The sequence below is a fragment of the Erpetoichthys calabaricus genome, chromosome 4 (genome assembly GCF_900747795.2).
Source record: "Erpetoichthys calabaricus chromosome 4, fErpCal1.3, whole genome shotgun sequence".
Lineage (NCBI taxonomy): Eukaryota > Metazoa > Chordata > Cladistia > Polypteriformes > Polypteridae > Erpetoichthys > Erpetoichthys calabaricus.
The window spans coordinates 10,338,145-10,358,104 of NC_041397.2; the positions used below are offsets into that span (position 1 = coordinate 10,338,145).

Below are 19,960 nucleotides of genomic sequence, written 5' to 3' on the forward strand. Positions count from 1 at the left end.
AAGTCCCCCCGTCACCATTAACATGGGTTAATGTCCATAAATGATGACTAAGTAAGGTAACAACTGAGGAAGCTACACAGACGAAAAGCTGAGGGACCAAATAGAGTCAGTCCTTGAGTTCTTAAGGCCTGTGCTGGCCACCATTGTGGTGTCTTCTGTCACCTGTTCAGAAAGTACCACCGCTGTGAAGAACATCCTATATTGATCCCGTTCCAAAAAAGGAAGACAGACATCTCTTCACCTGATGACTACAGACCAGTGGCACTTGTGTCTTACATCATGAAGATCTTTGACAGGCTGGTCCAGGGACTAATGGCAGACCACCATGACCCGCTGCAGTTTGCGATCAAAGATTGGAGTGGAGGATAAAATTATCTGTCTGATCCACAAGGCTTATTCTCACCTGGATAAAGCTGGCCACACTGTGTGGATTCTGTTTTTTGATTTCTCCAGTGCCTTCAGTACTATCTATCCATCTCTCTTAAGGGGTAAACTCAAGAGATATGCAGGTGGGTCAGCCTGTGGTGTCCCAGATGATGAACTATCTGTGGGGCAGACTGCAGTTTGTGAGACTCAAGGACTGTGTGAGCAACACTGGAGCACCATAAGGAACAGGCCTGTCTGCTTTACTCTTCATTCTTCATACCTTTGACTAGAAATATACCAGCAGGTCAGGTCACCTGAAGAAGTTCTCAGATGATTCTGCACTTATGTGGGGTATTGATAAAGGGGGTAAGATAGAGGAGAGGAGTCAAGGGGAGAACTTTGTTTCTTGGTGCAAAGAGAATTGTCTGCAACATAACATCAGCAAAACCAACGATCTGGTTATTGAATTTCGCTGCACCAAAGAGCCTCAATGTCCAGTCGCTATTCAAGGAGTGGATGTACAGGTGGTTCATTACTACAGGTACTTGGAGGTCCACATTAATGACAGGTTTGACTTGTCAAGAGATGAAATGGCAGAGCAGGCTCTTCCTGCTTAGGAGACTGCATTCCTTTACAGTAATGTGGAAAGTGACATCCTTCACATTATCAACAACTATGTGATGGCCATTATCATATGCAGGGTGGGTAACATCACTTCAAGAGAGGCCCACTGGAACAACAAGCTAATTAAAGGGGAAGGTTCAGTTATAGCACACACTCGGGACCCCCTGAAGGTTGCAGTGAAGGAGAGAGTTAAAATAAAACTGAATTACATTCTGAACAGCACTGCACATCCTCTCTCTGGCATACCAACGCTGAGGACTTTCACACAATGAATGAGAGGTGTGTCAAGATGTTTTGATGACCTGAGCAGACCAACTTGACAGAAAAAGTCTGAGAAAGTCAAAAAAGGGACCACCAGAATTCCCCTAATAAACTAACAATTACAGAGGATCCCGACAGTTTCACAATCACAATAATTTCTGTTCATGTTGGATTGTACAACACTTTCCCCAAATATTCTTGGTAGGCATCAGTTCTGCACCTTTGGTGTCTTGACTTGATGGTCGTCATAAACAAAAAGTAGTCCATTCTCTATCTCTATCTAGCTGAACTTCCTCTACCAATGGTAAAGAGCAACCCATCAGTAGTGCAAACCAGTGCTTGACGTAGGGCGTTACCAACCAGTACTCATACAGGCACTGCTGTGTTTTGTATTTTGGAGTACAGGAAGTTATTCCTACATATCGGTGGTCTATTGATTGTACTTAGCAGGGCGAATTGTAGCATAAATCGATTGTTATGTCTGTTGGTCTGTGGTACAATAGTTAAACTGTTAAATTCTAACCACATCAACTCTTAACCCTAACGTCTGTCTTAAAACTACACTAACGTCATGGAGTTACAGCCCAACGAAAATAGTGTTGGAAATAGTACAAATAAATATACACAACCATAACTAAGCCAACAAGAGGATAACAGATGTGACCACCAGAATCCTTGAGATAGTACAGGGTGTTATTCCTACATATCGATTGGACCTAGCAGGGTGAATTGTAGCATAAATTGATTGTTATGTCTGTTGGTCTGTGGTAGAATAGTTAAATTATTAAATTTTAATCACATCAACTCTTAAGCCTAACGTCTTCTTAAAACTACATTAACGTCATGGAGTTATAGCCCGACGAAAATAGTGTTGGAAATAGTACAAATAAATATACACAACCATAACTAAGCGAACAAGCGGATAACAGATGTGACCACCAGAATCCTTGAGATAGTACAGAGTGTTATTCCTACATATCGGTTGGACCTAGCAGGGTGAGTTGTAGCATAAATCGATTGTTATGTCTGTTGGTCTGTGGTACAATAGTTAAATCATTAAATTCAAACCACATCAACCCTTAATCGTAATGTAAGTCCTAAAACTAATCTGCCATCATGGAGATACGGCCAGGCAAAAATGGTGTTGGAAATAGTACAAATAAATATACACAACCATAACTAAGCCAACAAGCAGAAAACAGAGTTGACCACCAGAATCCTTGGGATAGGAAACATACATGAATGTCAAAGCAAGAACCATTAGAATTCCCCTAATAAACTAACAATTACAGAGGATCCCGACAGATTCACTGTCACAATAATTTCTATTCAAGTTGACTTGGACCTCCCTTTCTTGAAATAAACTCAATATACATCAGTTCTGCACCTTAATTGACTTGACTTGATGGTCGTCATAATCGAAAAGTAGTCCATTGAAAGTATAACTCTATCTGGCCAAACTTCCTCTACCAATGGTAAAGAGCAACCCATCAGCAGTGCAAACCAGTGCTTGATGTAGGCATCAGAAATGGTTCCAATAAATATACACAGTCCAAACTCAGCCAACAAGCGGGAAACAGAGTTTCATCAACCCTTAACCCTAACATCTGTCCCAAAACTACACTAGAGTCGCGGCCCTACAAAAATGGTGTCAGAAATGGTACAAATAAATATACACAACCAAAACTAAGCCAACAAGATGTGATCTCCAGAATCCTTGGGATAGGAAATTTACATGAAAATCAAAGCAGGAGCCACTAGAATTCTCCTAATAAACTAACAATTACAGAACATCCCAACAATTTCACCGTTGCAACAATTTCTGTTCAAGTTGAATTGGAACCCCCTTTCCCCAAATATTCTCAGAAGGCATCAGTTCTGCACCTTGAATGTCTTGACATGATGGTGATAATAATCGAGATGCATCCCCTTAAAAGTATGATTCTATCTGGCTGAGCTTCTTCTACCATCGGTTAAGAGCAACCCATTAGTAGTGCTTGACGTAGGCCATTACCAACCGGTACTCCACACAGACACTTCTTTGTTTTGCCTTTTGGACTACTGAGAGCTTTTCCTACATGTTGGTGTTGTTCCACTGATTCGTCCTGCTTTGTTCAATTGTAGCAGAAATCAATTGCTATGCCTGTCGATCTGTGGTACAATAGATAAACTGTTAAATACAAACCACACCAAACCCTAACCTTAATGTATGTCCTTAAACTACACTGATGTCATGACACTGTCGCTCGGCAAAAAGGTGATACTGTCAAAGACTCCAGCAACACAAATTGTTCATAAACACGCAAAATTAGGACATAGTTGTGATGTTAAGCATGCGCGGTAACTATTAGCAGCACAGATCAATAATGGGAAATTTCAAGACAACACCAGCAGTGTTTGAGCTCAAGATCATGTCACATGTACAATATGCAGTGACATTCTTACTTGTGTAATGTTCCTTGCAGACACAATAATTACATAAAACAAAAGGTCAAACTTAAATCTACTATTAAGTCAAGTAAAACTTTATTTCTAAATCCAAATTTCAAACGACCTAAGCCGAACCAAAGTGCTGTACAAGATAAACTAAAAGGAGGGAGAGGAGGAGAGGTTAAGAACATCAAATCAAATCAAAATGTTTTTATAAAGCACAATTTTAAAACACCATAAGTGTAAACCAATGTGCCGTACAATAAAATCAAAAAATATCAATAATAAATCAGTAAACAAAGTACAAAAATTACATAAATACTAAAACAAATAAGGTGAAAGAACCGATTAGAATTTACAGAAAAACAATGGATATGAAAAAATTAATAAATTATTAATAAAACTGATACCAGAGTTACTCATATACAGTTCAAAGCAATCAAAACAAGTCTTGATTTAAACATTTGAGTTGAAGTGCCAACCTAATTTCAATTGGCAGAGCATTCCATAACTCTACAATGGCACAATCAGCCCTGGTCTTCATTTTAGACTTTGGCACAACGAACAATTACTGTTGAGAGGAACGTAAAGAGCGGACTGGTGTATACGGGACCAGCAACTCAACCAGACAGGATGGGGCAGCACCATTTAGTGACTTATAAACCAAAAGTAAGATTTTAAAATGAATCCTAAATTCAACTGGGAGCCAATGAAGCGAGGCCAGAATTGGAGTAATGGACACAACTTTCTGAGACCGAGTAAGAAAGCGAACAGCAGCATTCTGAATTATCTGTAGCCGAGAAAGATGAAATTTACTGATTCCAGAATAAAGTGAATTACAATAATCGAGGCGCGATATAATAAAAGCATGGCATACCTTCTTCAAATCACCATCCAGATCTAAACATTAGAGTGGAGAGTCTATAGCTGAAGGTGGACGCTGCCGTCACTGTACTTCGTATATAAGAGCCAGATCGAATGTTATTTACTTATTTACCTTTATTTATTTACTTACTTCCTACAGTGTAAAGTCCCAAGTAGACTGCAGAGCTTCCCATGTACATATACAAAGTACAGCGAAGGCAAAAGTGCGACGTGCACTCTTGCTCCGATGTAGAACTGTCGTTATCATCTGAGTTCACCTCTGTTATAGTGCGTCTTTATGTGAAAACAGCAGTGTCAGATGGGGATGGAGTAGGGTGGAATCGTGAACGCGACTGGGAAAATAAAACTGAATAAAAAAAAAAACCCAAAGCTAATCTTTACAAGTATCATAAATTTACACCGGCTGTTACAGACTGAAATCAAATGTATGTTTTTATTCTAAGATAGTAAGAATACGAGCAGCTCACTTCTCAAAACGGACTCGGCCGGGATCGAACCTGTGAAGTTTTGAATACCAGTCAACAGTTGACACCGTCGGGCCACCAAAGCGGTTGTAGCAAATACGTGTCAATGTCGCACCCTAACGCGGGTTCTTTTTCTGCAGTTATATTCTTGAATAGAAGCTCACTTGTTCTGTTATATTTGTACCTTTTGTGAAAGTGTTTATTTGATATTTGGACTTCAGGCTTCACACATTAAACACTTCATGTCTACATTTTGTCAATTATTACTAAAACGTGAAAAACGTTTGTTTTAACGATGTGCTTACTGTACATAGATTATTGTAGATGTTACAGCCAAAACCCAAAGTTCAGCCAGTTCCCGAATTGACCGGCCATTTCGCATTTTGACCGCGAGGTGTGGCCAAAGTCCGAAGTACTAGAAATGACCGGCATATATGCTACTTTGGCCAGCCATTTCGCGAAGTGACTCCCTGGTCAAAATCCGATGTGCTGATGTAAGACTGTCTGCTCAAGGTGCGAAGATGCTTAAAAATTTTCAGATGCAGATTCAGAAGTGAGTTTTCCATTCTGCACGAGAAACTGCTCAAGGCGGGTCTTGTTCAGCAAAGCGGACGCCACTTGAGACGGCCTTCCCCTCGCCCAAACACTAACCTTAAGGTCAATAAAATAGGTCCCTGGTGTTAAGTCACTATTTTATTGCTAAAATGATAACAGAAATGTGAAATCTACTTATATACCTGATCTTAATTATTGTGAAACAACCAAGTGACGTCCGCTTTTTGAACATGAGCCGCCAAGGCTACACTCAACGCAATTGCACTACTAACTGCGTAACAAATCGCTGCTCGTGCCTTTTTCCTTCCAACTTTGGCCGATCGCCCCATGCCATTTCGCAAACTGGCTGGCCAAATCCCGAAATTGAGGAAAAGATTGGACATTGGCCGGTCAATTTACAGCGACATTTGCCATTTCCCGATTTGGTCGGACATTTCCCACTTTGGCCAATTTCGGGTTTTGGCCGTAACATAGACACAGAACACACATGAAAATACTATAACGATATAGTATTTATAGAAGGTGTCATTTTGCTTGACTTCTCATTCTATACAACTTGAAGCAACTGACACGCAGGTAAACAGACTTGAGCTGAGAAAACTGTGCGGCGGTGGGGGGATGTGATAGCAGGCTGCTTGCTGCTTATTGATACATTTACAAGACAAAAGACACTGATGGAGAGGTGCGAAGTGATTTAAGGTGGGACGGATCTACGAGTTTTTTTTTTGTAGGCTCTGGTAATTCTAGTGTTAAACCAATCTAGTGCACCCCCTCGAATTCCTAACCACTTGTCCAGCCTTGACAACAAGATGTTGTGATCGATGGTATGAAAGGCCGCAGTTAAATCCAAAAGCACTAAAACTGTCGAAACCCCTGAGTCAGCTGAAAGTAAAATATCGTTAACAACCCCGAGTAAAGCCGCCTCAGTGCTGTGATACGTTTTAAAACTGGACTGAAACATTTCTTGACCACCATTACAATCCAAAAAAGTCAGAAGCTGCTGCAAAACAACTTTCTCAAGTATTTTAGATAAAAAAGGTAGCTGAGAAATCGGTCTAAAATTGTGTAAGTCCTCTTTACTAAGGTTAGGTTTTTTCAATAAGGGCTTTACCACTGCATGTTTAAAATAGGCAGGCACAATTCCAGTGGTTAGAGATGAATTAATAATATGTGTAATAAGGCGCTATATATGCACTTAACCCATCAGAGATTAAACACAGAGGCACACGTATAAAATAAATAAACTTTTATTTTCTTCAGCTGGAGGGCATGTGTTCCCCGTGTCCCCCAGCCACAACACAGTCCCAAAGCACCAACCCAACAAAGTAAAACACTCTTCCTCTGCACCACCACTCCTCCTCCCAGGCAACCTTGTCCTCCTCCACCCGACTCTGGCCGCTGAGTGGTGGTTGCAGGCCCCTTTTATTGGGCACCCAGAAGTGCTCCAGGTGTTTGATTGCCGACATCTGCCTGCACTTCTGGGTGTGGCGAAACCAGTGCCCAGAAGGGTCCAGCAGCTCCTGGCAGCGCCTGCAGAACCCAACAGGGCTGCACAACACTCCAACCCCCATGAAGCCCTTGGGGGAGTCCGAGGCACCACTGCAACCCAGGGAGGCTGCCATCTAGCGTCCAGGGGGAGGTATTGGGTTTCCCATGCCTGCTCCCCATGAACATACAGTGGTGTGAAAAACTATTTGCCCCCTTCCTGATTTCTTATTCTTTTGCATGTTTGTCACACAAAATGTTTCTGATCATCAAACACATTTAACCATTAGTCAAATATAACACAAGTAAACACAAAATGCAGTTTGTAAATGGTGGTTTTTATTATTTAGGGAGAAAAAAAAAATCCAAACCTACATGGCCCTGTGTGAAAAAGTAATTGCCCCCTGAACCTAATAACTGGTTAGGCCACCCTTAGCAGCAATAACTGCAATCAAGCGTTTGCGATAACTTGCAATGAGTCTTTTACAGCGCTCTGGAGGAATTTTGGCCCACTCATCTTTGCAAAATTGTTGTAATTCAGCTTTATTTGAGGGTTTTCTAGCATGAACCGCCTTTTTAAGGTCATGCCATAGCATCTCAATTGGATTCAGGTCAGGACTTTGACTAGGCCACTCCAAAGTCTTCATTTTGTTTTTCTTCAGCCATTCAGAGGTGGATTTGCTGGTGTGTTTTGGGTCATTGTCCTGTTGCAGCACCCAAGATCGCTTCAGCTTGAGTTGACGAACAGATGGCCGGACATTCTCCTTCAGGATTTTTTGGTAGACAGTAGAATTCATGGTTCCATCTATCACAGCAAGCCTTCCAGGTCCTGAAGCAGCAAAACAACCCCAGACCATCACACTACCACCACCATATTTTACTGTTGGTATGATGTTCTTTTTCTGAAATGCTGTGTTCCTTTTACGCCAGATGTAACGGGACATTTGCCTTCCAAAAAGTTCAACTTTTGTCTCATCAGTCCACAAGGTATTTTCCCAAAAGTCTTGGCAATCATTGAGATGTTTCTTAGCAAAATTGAGACGAGCCCTAATGTTCTTTTTGCTTAACAGTGGTTTGCGTCTTGGAAATCTGCCATGCAGGCCGTTTTTGCCCAGTCTCTTTCTTATGGTGGAGTCGTGAACACTGACCTTAATTGAGGCAAGTGAGGCCTGCAGTTCTTTAGACGTTGTCCTGGGGTCTTTTGTGACCTCTCGGATGAGTCGTCTCTGCGCTGTTGGGGTAATTTTGGTCGGCCGGCCACTCCTGGGAAGGTTCACCACTGTTCCATGTTTTTGCCATTTGTGGATAATGGCTCTCACTGTGGTTCGCTGGAGTCCCAAAGCTTTAGAAATGGCTTTATAACCTTTACCAGACTGATAGATCTCAATTACTTCTGTTCTCATTTGTTCCTGAATTTCTTTGGATCTTGGCATGATGTCTAGCTTTTGAGGTGCTTTTGGTCTACTTCTCTGTGTCAGGCAGCTCCTATTTAAGTGATTTCTTGATTGAAACAGGTGTGGCAGTAATTAGGCCTGGGGGTGGCTACGGAAATTGAACTCAGGTGTGATACACCACAGTTAGGTTATTTTTTAACAAGGGGGCAATTACTTTTTCACACAGGGCCGGTTCCATGACAACTCCCCACCTTAGTCAATTCCCCACATTCCCAACTCCCCACAATTACAATTCCCCACATCACAATTCCCCACATTGCAATTCCCCAAATTCACAATTCCCCACGTCCACAACTCCCCACATTGGGATAATATTTATTATAACCATAGACTAATGTACTATATAAGACAGTCCATATAATGATACAAAAGCGTGCCCTCCGTTTCCCCACATCGAGCATTATTTTATTTAAAAACGCTACTTGTTAATAAATATGTAAAAATACATTATCCAAGCATGCATTTTTATATACAATTTGCCTTTTAAAAATTTGAAACAGGTAAGTTGAATTCTATTATTTTTTGAATCTTTCTTAAAACATGCTAAAACGTAACATTTTTGATTTTTATCTTTTTTAAATTACCAAAATTAAAGTTCTCAAAAATAATAGACTCTACTTATGGTGTAAAAATAAAAACACGAAATAAATCAAATAAAATTCTTCTCGCGCCTTACAACGTATCTACGTGCTCCGCGTCGCGCGCACCAAGTTTGCACGTTTGATAGTCTGTAGCGAACTTACCCTAGTCGGGAGTAAAGATAAACCTGTACAGTGGAATTATTAGCAAATGGAATAGGACCTTATCTAATTCATTATTTTGTACCAAGCATATTTTGTATTAAACTCATTTGTTCATTTGTGTATATCAGTTACTTGTATTTTGTAATCAGTAATGCATTTCAATAAATTGTCATGAAATAAAACTTTTGGAGATTAATTACTACTATTTGCATTTTAGAATTCCTTCATTATATTATTAATTCAGTGCACTCCATATTATCCCAATGTGGGGAGTTGTGGAAGTGGGGAATTGCAATGTGGGGAATTGCAATGTGGGGAATTGTGATGTGGGGAATTGTAATTGTGGGGAGTTGGGAATGTGGGGAATTGACTGATGTGGGGAATTGTCTGGCCACCATTTTTAATATATAGAAAAGATTTAGATCAGGGGTCGCCAAGTCCGGTCCTGGAGGACCACCGTGGCTGCAGGTTTTCATTCTAACCCTTTCTAATTGAGTGCCCTGTTTGTGCTGTTAATGAAATTCTTGTGAATTCGTTTAATTGACTTGTTTTTTAAGATTTGTTCCCCTGAATTTCTTCACCGTTCCTCTGAACTGCTTCATTGGCAACCAAACAAAAATGAAATGTGAAGTCAGTGAGCCAAGCAGAAGACCAACTAAGTCGGGGCCTCAAACTCCAACCAATTTCACTCCAACCAGCTGCTCAATGAGGTGCCGATTCTCATTGTTAATTAAACTCGTTCTTTAATTCTGTGGCTTGTTGCTACTCTCATTGTGCAATGGCAGACATTTCAAAAAATTGTTGACTTTCTCTTTCTAAGAACACACTGTTTTTGGGGACCTGAGAAGATCGAGATTCCTGAGATCTTCACCTTTCTTTATTTTCAGATACTATATGACAGATACCAGTTGTTTTGGCTCATTTTATATCTCGTTATTGTTTGTCTGATAATTAAGTAAAACGAAACAATTAAGGGGTTTGAGTCTTCAAGAGCAAATCAATTAAAATGAGTTCAAAAGAAGTTAATTAGCAGCAAAAACAGGTCAATCATTCAGAAAAGGGTGACAATGAAAACCTGCAGCCACGGTGGTCCTCCTGGACTGGACTTGGCGACTTCTGATTTAGATAGAAATATAAATAACAAACTGGTTAAGTCTGCAGATGATGCCAGGCTAGGTGGACTGGCAGATAACCGAGAGTCTGTTGAATCATCACAGAGGAACTTGGACAGCATACAGGCTTGGGCAGATTTGTGGATGATGAAATTAGATGTGAGTAAATGTATAGTATTACGTGTAGGAAATACTCAACTGTTCAGAAGTCAGTTAGAATAACAAGGTTATATAACGCCATGATGTATGGAGTACAAGTCACAGGAGGTTCTGCTGAAGCTTTACAACTCACTGGTGAGGCCTCATCTAGAGTACCGTGTGCTGTTTTGGTCACCAGAAAACAACAAGAACATAGCAGCACTAGAAAAAGATAGCTAGATAGGCCAGGCCAGGTCAGGTCAGGTTGGGGAGCTTACACTGTCACAGCGCGTTGCCGCACCCAACACACTACGAAACAGGTCGGGATCCTGGTTGGCAAATCCCCAGGCTAACACGCAGTCCAGTCCCACCCTCCAGAAATGACCCTGTATCTGCTGCAGCCAGGTATTATGTGTGTGTCTCCTTGGCCTGGTCCAGCCACTCAGGTCCTCAACAATGAGTCGGATCACCCACGGGTAATCGCGCCACATGGCCGTAGTGCCGTAACTGACGCTCCCTCACAATGCAGGTCATGTGCCTCAATTGGGACCCCATGAGCAACACAAAGTCAAACCAGCGGCACCCAAGGATTCTCCGAAAAGACACACATGAAGGAGTCCAGTCTTCATCTCAGGTCACTGGATAGCGTCCATGTCTCACAGACAGAAAGCACCTTATTTGTTCCCAAGGAGAAATTATAACTTTACAGAAGTGTGAGAGACAGAAAGAGAAATATGTAAATAATTAAACAAACAACAACCTCCTAAACACACAGGAGAACCTCTGGCTTGATTACTGGAGAACTGCTGCAATCAATAACAGGGCTAGAGGTGGCAGTAAGATGGTCAGACCTGCCCAGATGTTCCTTTGAAGCCAGAATTCAGAGGACTTAGGCCAATGGGACTGACCAGTTTTGTTTGCTCTGAATGGCCTGTTCTTGTCAATATTTACCTCAGTGTTCTAATTACATTAACACCTTTCTGATCACGGGTGGCAGTAAGGAGACCTGGGTTTGCTTCCCGGGTCCTCCCTGCGTGGAGTTTGCATGTTCTCCCCGTGTCTGCTTTGGGTTTCCTCCCACAGTACAAAGACATGCAGGTTAGGTGTATTGACGATCCTAAATTGTCCCTAGTGTGTGTGTGCCCTGCGGAGGGCTGGCACCCTGCCCGGGGTTTGCTCCTGCCTTGCACCCTGTGCTGGCTGGGATTGGCTCCAGCAGACCCCCCTGACCCTGTGTTAGGATATAGCGGGTTGGATAATGACTGACTGACTTTTAGGCTTAGCATTTTATATGTATAGAGTAGATGTAGGCTCACCTCAGAAGCACTAAAGATACAAGTACAAAGCAGCAACAGTTATTTCAAGAAATCTCTACACACTTTATAACTTTATAACCCCAGCTGAATTACTGCTATAAAGGCTAGGTGACTCAACTCATTCACTTCCCAGGTCCTCCCTGCGTGGAGTTTGCATGTTCTCCCCGTGTCTGCATGGGTTTCCACCCACAGTCCAAATACATGCAGGTTAGGTGGATTGGCGATCCTAAATTGTCCCTAGTGTGTGCTTGGTGTGTGTGTGTGTGCCCTGCAGTGGGCTGGCACCCTGCCTGGGTTTTTTTTTTCCTGCCTTACGCCCTGTGTTGGCTGGGATTGGCTCCAGCAGACCCCCGTGACCCTGTAGTTAGGATATAGCGGGTTGGATAATAACTGACTGACCTTTCTGATCACTCATGCCTGTTTTGCTCATTTTCAAGTACCTTAGACTCCATGTTCTGTTTTTTTCTTTGTCTACATTCTTAAACGTAATAAACACAAATTTCTAAATTGAAGCTTTTTGTTTTTAATTTCTAGACGTACATCGGAAGTATACTCTTGATGGCTAATCCGTATAAGGAACTGCCCATTTATTCAGCACTGGTGAGTATTTTTCTTGCATTCGTCCCTGTTTGTTCATTTCAGCGTGGTATTCATTAGAAGACAGAATTGATTGGAATCTCATGATGCAATATAATTTAAGTTGTGATATAATAATATTGTGATATTTTACTTTTAAATATTAAAGGAAGGGCGGAACGGTGGCGCAGTGGGTAGCGCTGCTGCCTCACAGTTAGGAGATGTGGGTTTGCTTCCCAGGTCCTCCCTGCGTGGAGTTTGCATGTTCTCCCCTTGTCTGCGTGGGTTTCCTCCCACAGTCCAAAGACATGCAGGTTAGGTCTCTAGTGTGTGTGTGTGTGTGTGTGTGCCCTGCGGTGGGCTGGCACCCTGCCTGGGGTTTGTTTCCTGCATTGCACCCTGTGTTGGCTGGGATTGGCTCCAGCAGACCCCCGTGACCCTGCAGTTAGGATATAGATAGATAGATAGATAGATAGATAGATGTGAAAGGCACTATATAATAGATAGATAGATAGATAGATAGATAGATAGATAGATAGATAGATAGATAGATAGATAGATAGATAGATAGATAGATAGATAGATAGATAGATAGATATGAAAAGCACTATATAATAGATAGATAGATAGATAGATGTGAAAGGCACTATATAATAAATAGATAGATAGATAGATGTGAAAGACATTATATAATAGATAGATAGATAGATAGATAGATAGATAGATAGATAGATAGATAGATAGATAGATAGATAGATGTGAAAGGCACTCTATAATAGATAGATAGATAGATAGATAGATAGATAGATAGATAGATAGATAGATAGATAGATAGATAGATAGATAGATAGATAGATAGATAGATAGATAGATATGAAAAGCACTATATAATAGAAAGATAGATAGATGTGAAAGGCACTATATAATAAATAGATAGATAGATAGATGTGAAAGGCACTATATAATAGATAGATAGATAGATAGATAGATAGATAGATAGATAGATAGATAGATAGATAGATATGAAAAGCACTATATAATAGATAGATAGATAGATAGATAGATAGATAGATAGATAGATAGATAGATAGATAGATAGATAGATGTGAAAGGCACTATATAATAAATAGATAGATAGATAGATAGATGTGAAAGGCACTATATAATAGATAGATAGATAGATAGATAGATAGATAGATAGATAGATAGATAGATAGATAGATAGATAGATAGATAGATAGATAGATGTGAAAGGCACTATATAATAAATAGATAGATAGATGTGAAAGGCACTATATAATAAATAGATAGATAGATAGTTGTGAAAGGCACTATATAATAGATAGATAGATAGATAGATAGATAGATAGATAGATAGATAGATAGATAGATAGATAGATAGATAGATGTGAAAGGCACTATATAATAAATAGATAGATAGATAGATGTGAAAGGCACTATATAATAGATAGATAGATAGATAGATAGATAGATAGATAGATAGATAGATAGATAGATAGATAGATAGATGTGAAAGGCACTATATAATAAATAGATAGATAAATATGAAAAGCACTATATAATAGATAGATAGATCAGGCCTTGCGCCCTGTGTTGGCTGGGATTGGCTCCAGCAGACCCCAGTGACCCTGTAGTTAGGATATAGCGGGTTGGGTAATGGATGGATATTAAAGGAATATCCTGCCCAGAAATGACACAGTCATGTTCTGACTTACAACTCCATTTTGGGAGCGTACCTATATGTTGGTCACAAAGTGCACAGGTCATTGCCATCAAGGCTCTGAGGGTCAGGGTGGGTCACCGGTACTTGTACATTAACTGTCACGCAAATCGATATTTGAGTCTCGGTGGCTTTATTTTGGGGTGCGGCACAACATTTTTGAACCGCTGCTCAGCTCAGCTCACTCCCGCTCCCACATGACAGGTTGAAATGGAGCTCCCAAAACTTCACAAGGGATCCGTGTCACCATTCATGTGTCAGTACTTCACGGATACTTCATGGGGGACTCCATCTCGTCGTTCATGTGTTGGTACTTAGTGGCGATTGATCAGTGCTTTATAGGGAAATGTTTGTGTAGTGTAGTGGGTGTGACAGGTAGGGGGTGCCACTGAGCCCCAGACGCGAGACACAGTGCCTGTACACCACCAATGGTTCAAATTAAAGTAAATTTTATTACTCACAAATACCTTTTCAAGGTCCTTTCTTCACAAAAGTACTCACATGCACAATTCCTATATTAATTCTCACCTACTCTCCCTACCTCCAGGCAAGCCTTGTCCTACACCTCCCGACTCCAACTTCACATGGATGAGGTTGAGTCGGCTTCTTTAATGCTATACCCGGGAGTAATTCTGGTGCCACATGATTACACCCTGGAAGTATTTCTGGGTCAGGCAGAACCTCCTTAAAATTTGTGAGTCCTCTCCCCACAGCTCCCATCTGGTGGCTACAATGTACCCCGACAAGGCTGTTCATTGGGATTAAAATTCCCAAGATGTCCTGTGGGTGTACAAACGGGAGCTCTACCCAAGTGAAGCTGCCATCTGACGTACTGGGGGGACTACATGACCCCAAGAGACAGTTCTGTCCCATCCCTCTGTTATATCTTCAAGGCCCAGGAAAGGTATCTGCAACTATACCCGGCCGGGACGCTTGTCCATCCATATCCATCCATTCCGGGTAAGGCAACACCCTCCATTCTGGTCGGGATGCCAGTCTGCCCACCTTCGCACCTACATGGGATTGAAGAAATCAGTTTTAAATTGAAAGTACCAGCGCAGGTATTCCTCGCCATGTCATCTACCCTCCACAACAGCCCCAGCCATCAGCCCGGCTCCCTTTACAAAACTCGAGAGGGCCAGTGCTGTCTGTCCTGTCCTCGCCTTCTAGAGTGCTTGTCAAGCATGACGTCTACAAACAAAAATAATCTCTTGTTCTTTTTTGTTGTTGTCTTCCTCTTCCTCTAAGAGCTAAACTGCCTCCCTTATCTTGTGGCCACTCCAGTTGACACGCGGCTTCTTAATTAAATAAAACCCCCAGTAATCGCATGCATTCACCTCTGTGCTGCTTCTTGGAGGTTATGCCCCTGGATTGCGCTTAAAACAAAATCATTCAAAACAATAATAAATTAATTCAATAAAACACCCGCACAGTCAGGTGCATTTATGTGAAAATCAATTAAAACCTCAGACAGGTGATTCCCGTTAATTATGTAACTTCAAAACCCAAATGAGGATTTAGTGGTGTCCTATTAAACAGAATGTTAATACTTAATTATTTTGTGTTTTATATTTTTCATAAATTTAGAGCACTTTGCAGAGGTCTCACTTTGACATTAAAGAGTCATTAAATTGATCAGTGTCCAAAATAGCCAAATGAAATCCACTGTGAATCAGTGTTCTACAACCATAAGATGTGAAAACTGACAAGGGGGTGAAGATATTTTATAGATTACTAACTGTGCTGCCTGTCTAAGACGGGTTGAAATCTAACTAATCAATGCAGATCTCAGGATTAACATTTGCTGTGCACCATCTATTGGAATACATTTTACAATGCACATAGTAATAAAATGCTTTGCATTTATCATTCCAACAGGTGGCGCATCACAAACATTAATAGTAATAAAATGGATTGTTGGAATCTGTTGGAATGACAAAGGCAATACATGTGTCTCTGTTTTTCCATTTGGTATGGGATTCATAAAGTCAGTGTTAATGTTTGTGATGTGCCATCTGTTGGAATGACATATGCAATGCATTTGATTACTAGAAATGTTTGCAATGTGCCATCTGTTGGAATAACTAATGCAATACACGTGTCTCTGGTTGTTTTTTCTATTTGGTTTGGGATTCATAAAAGCGGTGTTGATGTTTGTGATGTGCCATCTGTTGGAATGACATAAGCAATGCATTTTATTACTGTGTTTGTGATGTGCCATCAGTTTTAATAACAAATGCAATGCATGTGTCTCTGTTTTTTTTTCCATTTGTTATGGGATTCATAAAAACAGTGTTAATGTTTGTGATGTGCCATCTGTTGGAATGACATATGCAATGTATTTTAATACCCTAAATGTTTGTGATGTGCCATCTGTTGGTATGACATATGCAATGTATTTTAATACCCTAAATGTTTGTGATGTGCCATCTGTTGGTATGACATATGCAATGTATTTTAATACTATAAATGTTTGCGATGTACCATCTGTTGGAATAACTAATGCAATGCACGTGTCTGTTTTTTTTTTTTTCTATTTGGTATGGGATTTATAAAAGCAGTGTTGATGTTTGTGATGTGCCATCTGTTGGAATGACATATGCAATGCACGTGTCTCTGTTTTTTTCTGTTTGGTATGGGATTCATAAAAGCAGTGTTAATGTTTGTGATGCGCCATCTGTTGGAATGACATATGCAATGCATTTTATTACTGTGTTTGTGATGTGCCATCTGTTTTAAAAACAAATGCAATGCATGTGTCTCTGTTTTTTTCCATTTGTTATGGGATTCATAAAAGCAGTGTTAATGTTTGTGATGTGCCATTTGTTGGAATGACATATGCAATGCATTTTAATATTATAAATGTTTGTGATGTGCCATCTGTTTTAATAACAAATGCAATGCATGTGTCTCTGTATTTTTCCATTTGTTATGGGATTCATAAAAACAGTATTAATGTTTATGATGTGCCATCTGTTGGAATGACATATGCAATGCATTTTAATACTATAAATGATTGCTATGTGCCATCTGTTGGAATAACTAATGCAATGCATGTGTCTCTGGTTGTTTTTTTCTATTTGGTATGGGATTCATAAAAGCGGTGTTGATGTTTGTGATGTGCCATCTGTTGGAATGACATATGCAATGCATGTGTCTCTGTTTTTTTCCATTTGTTATGGGATTCATAAAAGCAGTGTTAATGTTTTTTAATGTGCCATCTGTTGGAATGACATATGCAATGCATTTTATTACTATAAATGTTTGTGATATGCCATCTGTTGGATTGACAAATACAACGCCTTTTATTACTACAAATATTTGTGATGCGCCATCTGTTGGAATGAGAGAGATATAGAAATGTGGGGGGGGGGGGGTAGATAGAGAGATAAACAGACACTTGTCCTTTTAATAAGGCGGGAGTTTGTGTATGTACATAGACTTTATATAGCACTGCTATCTTTTCTGTAATATGAATCTGTTGGCACTACAGCAGTGCACTTACATCTTGCCTGAAGAAGGGGCCTGAGTTGCCTCGAAAGCTTGCATATTGTAATCTTTCTAGTTAGCCAATAAAAGGTGTCATTTTGCTTGGCTTTTCTCTACATTCACATTTGGAGCTAATATTCAGTTGACTGTAATAATAATAATAATAATAATACAAACTATATAGTGCGTTTCCTATGCTCAAGGCACTATAGGTCATGGCCCATGCATTAACACAGTCAATCCTCAACATTCACATGTTTAACATTTTCAGTTATAATTTTATTAGTGACCTCATTCTCACCTTCACATTGGCAGTTGTGCACATTCACAGGAAAAGCGTAGTGCTTTGGGCTCTAACAACAAGCCTGCAAAGGGAAAATACGAGTGTTAGATAAACTTGGTGACATAATGTTGGCAGCCACCGTCATCCACAACCGGCTGACTGAAGACATCGAGACAGCCGATCCCATCATCAATCGTAGCCTCAGTGTTCCGTGTCAGCTCACCTCTGCTATGCTCTCATGGTCCATGACCCTTAAAGATCTCAAGCGGGGCACAAAGCAGACATTGCTAACGGGTCTTCTGATGGCAGTGACTAAAGTTTCCTTTTATTGAGATGTTAGCACAAAAGGTCACAGAATTCTAGCGAATGTTTTGCATGTTACCAGTTATGTTTTGTGTACTGCACTTTATGGGTTATTCATGGTTACTGTTAGGAAAAGTTCATATTTTCGTAAATGATGTGGTGTTTTCTATGCAGAAAGTATATTTTGAGCAATCTGTAGCCAAAGAGTACAGTTTTTGGTGGTCACAGGAAGATATTCCCTATTTCTCCATAAGTTCAAGGTGTTAACATTTGCACCTTTCAGGTTCACATGGACTCCTAGCAATTTTGCCCGCGTAAAGAATAATCACAGGCATACCTCAAGGTGCGTAATTTTACAATAGATTAGGCAGTGGGACAGCAACACGTCAGAGCCAATCAGATTGAGTAGGCCGTACTGTAACTGCAGCAGAGTAATAACTGCAAGTAAAGGAAACACCGCCCTCTAATGGCAGCTTGCTCAGGCACTTTTCATGAAGGTCAGCTTTTTGTTGGTAAATCCCTCATTCCATTAGTTAGTTGCCTGGTAGTTGGAGGGTACAGTCACATGAAAAAGTTTGGGAGCCCCTCTCAGCCTGCATAATAGTTGACTCTTCTTTCAACCAAAAAGATAACAGTGGTATGTCTTTCATTTCCTAGGAGTACTGCGGTGTTTTCTGAACAAAGATTTTTAGTGACGCAGTATTTAGTTGTATGAAATGAAATCAAATGTGAAAAACTGGCTGTGCACAAATGTGGGTCCCTTGTCATTGTGCTGATTTGAATGCCTGACACTGCTCAATGCTGATTACTTGGTTGATGAGCTCATTAAGCCTTGAACTTCATAGACTGTTGTGTCCCATCATGAGATATAAACATATTTAAGGTGGTCAATTACAAGTTGGGCTTCCCTTTGACTCTCCTCTGAAGAGTGACAGCATGGGATCCTCAAAGCAACTCTCCAAAGATCTGAAAACAAAGATTGTTGAGTCTTCTGGTTTAGGGGAAGGCTACAAAAAGCTATCTCAGAGGTTTAAACTGTCAGTTTCTGTAACTGTAAGGAATGGAATCGGGAAATGGAAGGCCACAGGCACAGTTGCTGTTAAACCCAGCAGGTCTGGAAGGCCAAGACAAATACAGGAGCGGCATATGAGCAGGATTGTGAAAATGGTGACAAACAACACACAGATCACCTCCAAAGACCTGCAAGAACATCTGGCTGCAGATGGTGTATCTGGACATTGGTCTACAATTCAGCACAATTTGCACAAAGAACATCTGTATGGCAGGGTGATGAGAAAGAAGCCCTTTCTGCACTTGCGCCACAAACAGAGTCGCTTGTTGTATGCCAATGCTCATTTAGACAAGCCAGATTCATTTTGGAACAAAGTGCTTTGGACTGATGAGACAAAAATTGAGTTATTTGGTCAGAACAAAAAGTGCTTTTAATGGAGGAAGAAGAACACCGCATTCCAAGAAAAACACCTGCTACCTACTGTCAAATTTGGTGGAGGTTCCATCATGCTGTGGGGCTGTGTGGCTAGTTCAAGGGACTGGGGCTAGGAAATCCAAACTGCTGTAATTCCTGGGAAAACAGGAATGGCCAAGCTCGCATATACAACATGTAAAAGTGTAGAAATGACAGAGTTATATTTGAAAATAATTAAGGAGGCACCATTGCTGCAGCTTGCACTTCATCAGACAACAGCTTTGAATAGTAACCTGAAATTTCAATGCG

At 40.6% G+C, this 19,960-nt stretch overlaps 1 protein-coding gene and 1 long non-coding RNA gene across 4 annotated transcripts in view; one reads left to right on the forward strand and one right to left on the reverse strand.

The window, feature by feature from the left end:
- Positions 1-19,960, forward strand: part of myo16 (myosin XVI) — a 774,098-nt gene that overhangs the window by 299,670 nt on the left and 454,468 nt on the right. For both annotated transcript variants that reach the window (XM_051926297.1, XM_051926296.1), the window contains exon 12: positions 12,368-12,433. In XM_051926297.1, coding sequence (XP_051782257.1) covers positions 12,368-12,433 — 66 coding nt within the window. The remainder of the gene's footprint in view (positions 1-12,367; positions 12,434-19,960) is intronic.
- The window catches only part of LOC127527475 (uncharacterized), an 89,801-nt gene that overhangs the window by 8,908 nt on the left and 60,933 nt on the right, over positions 1-19,960 (reverse strand). The gene's annotated exons all lie outside the window — the stretch shown is intronic.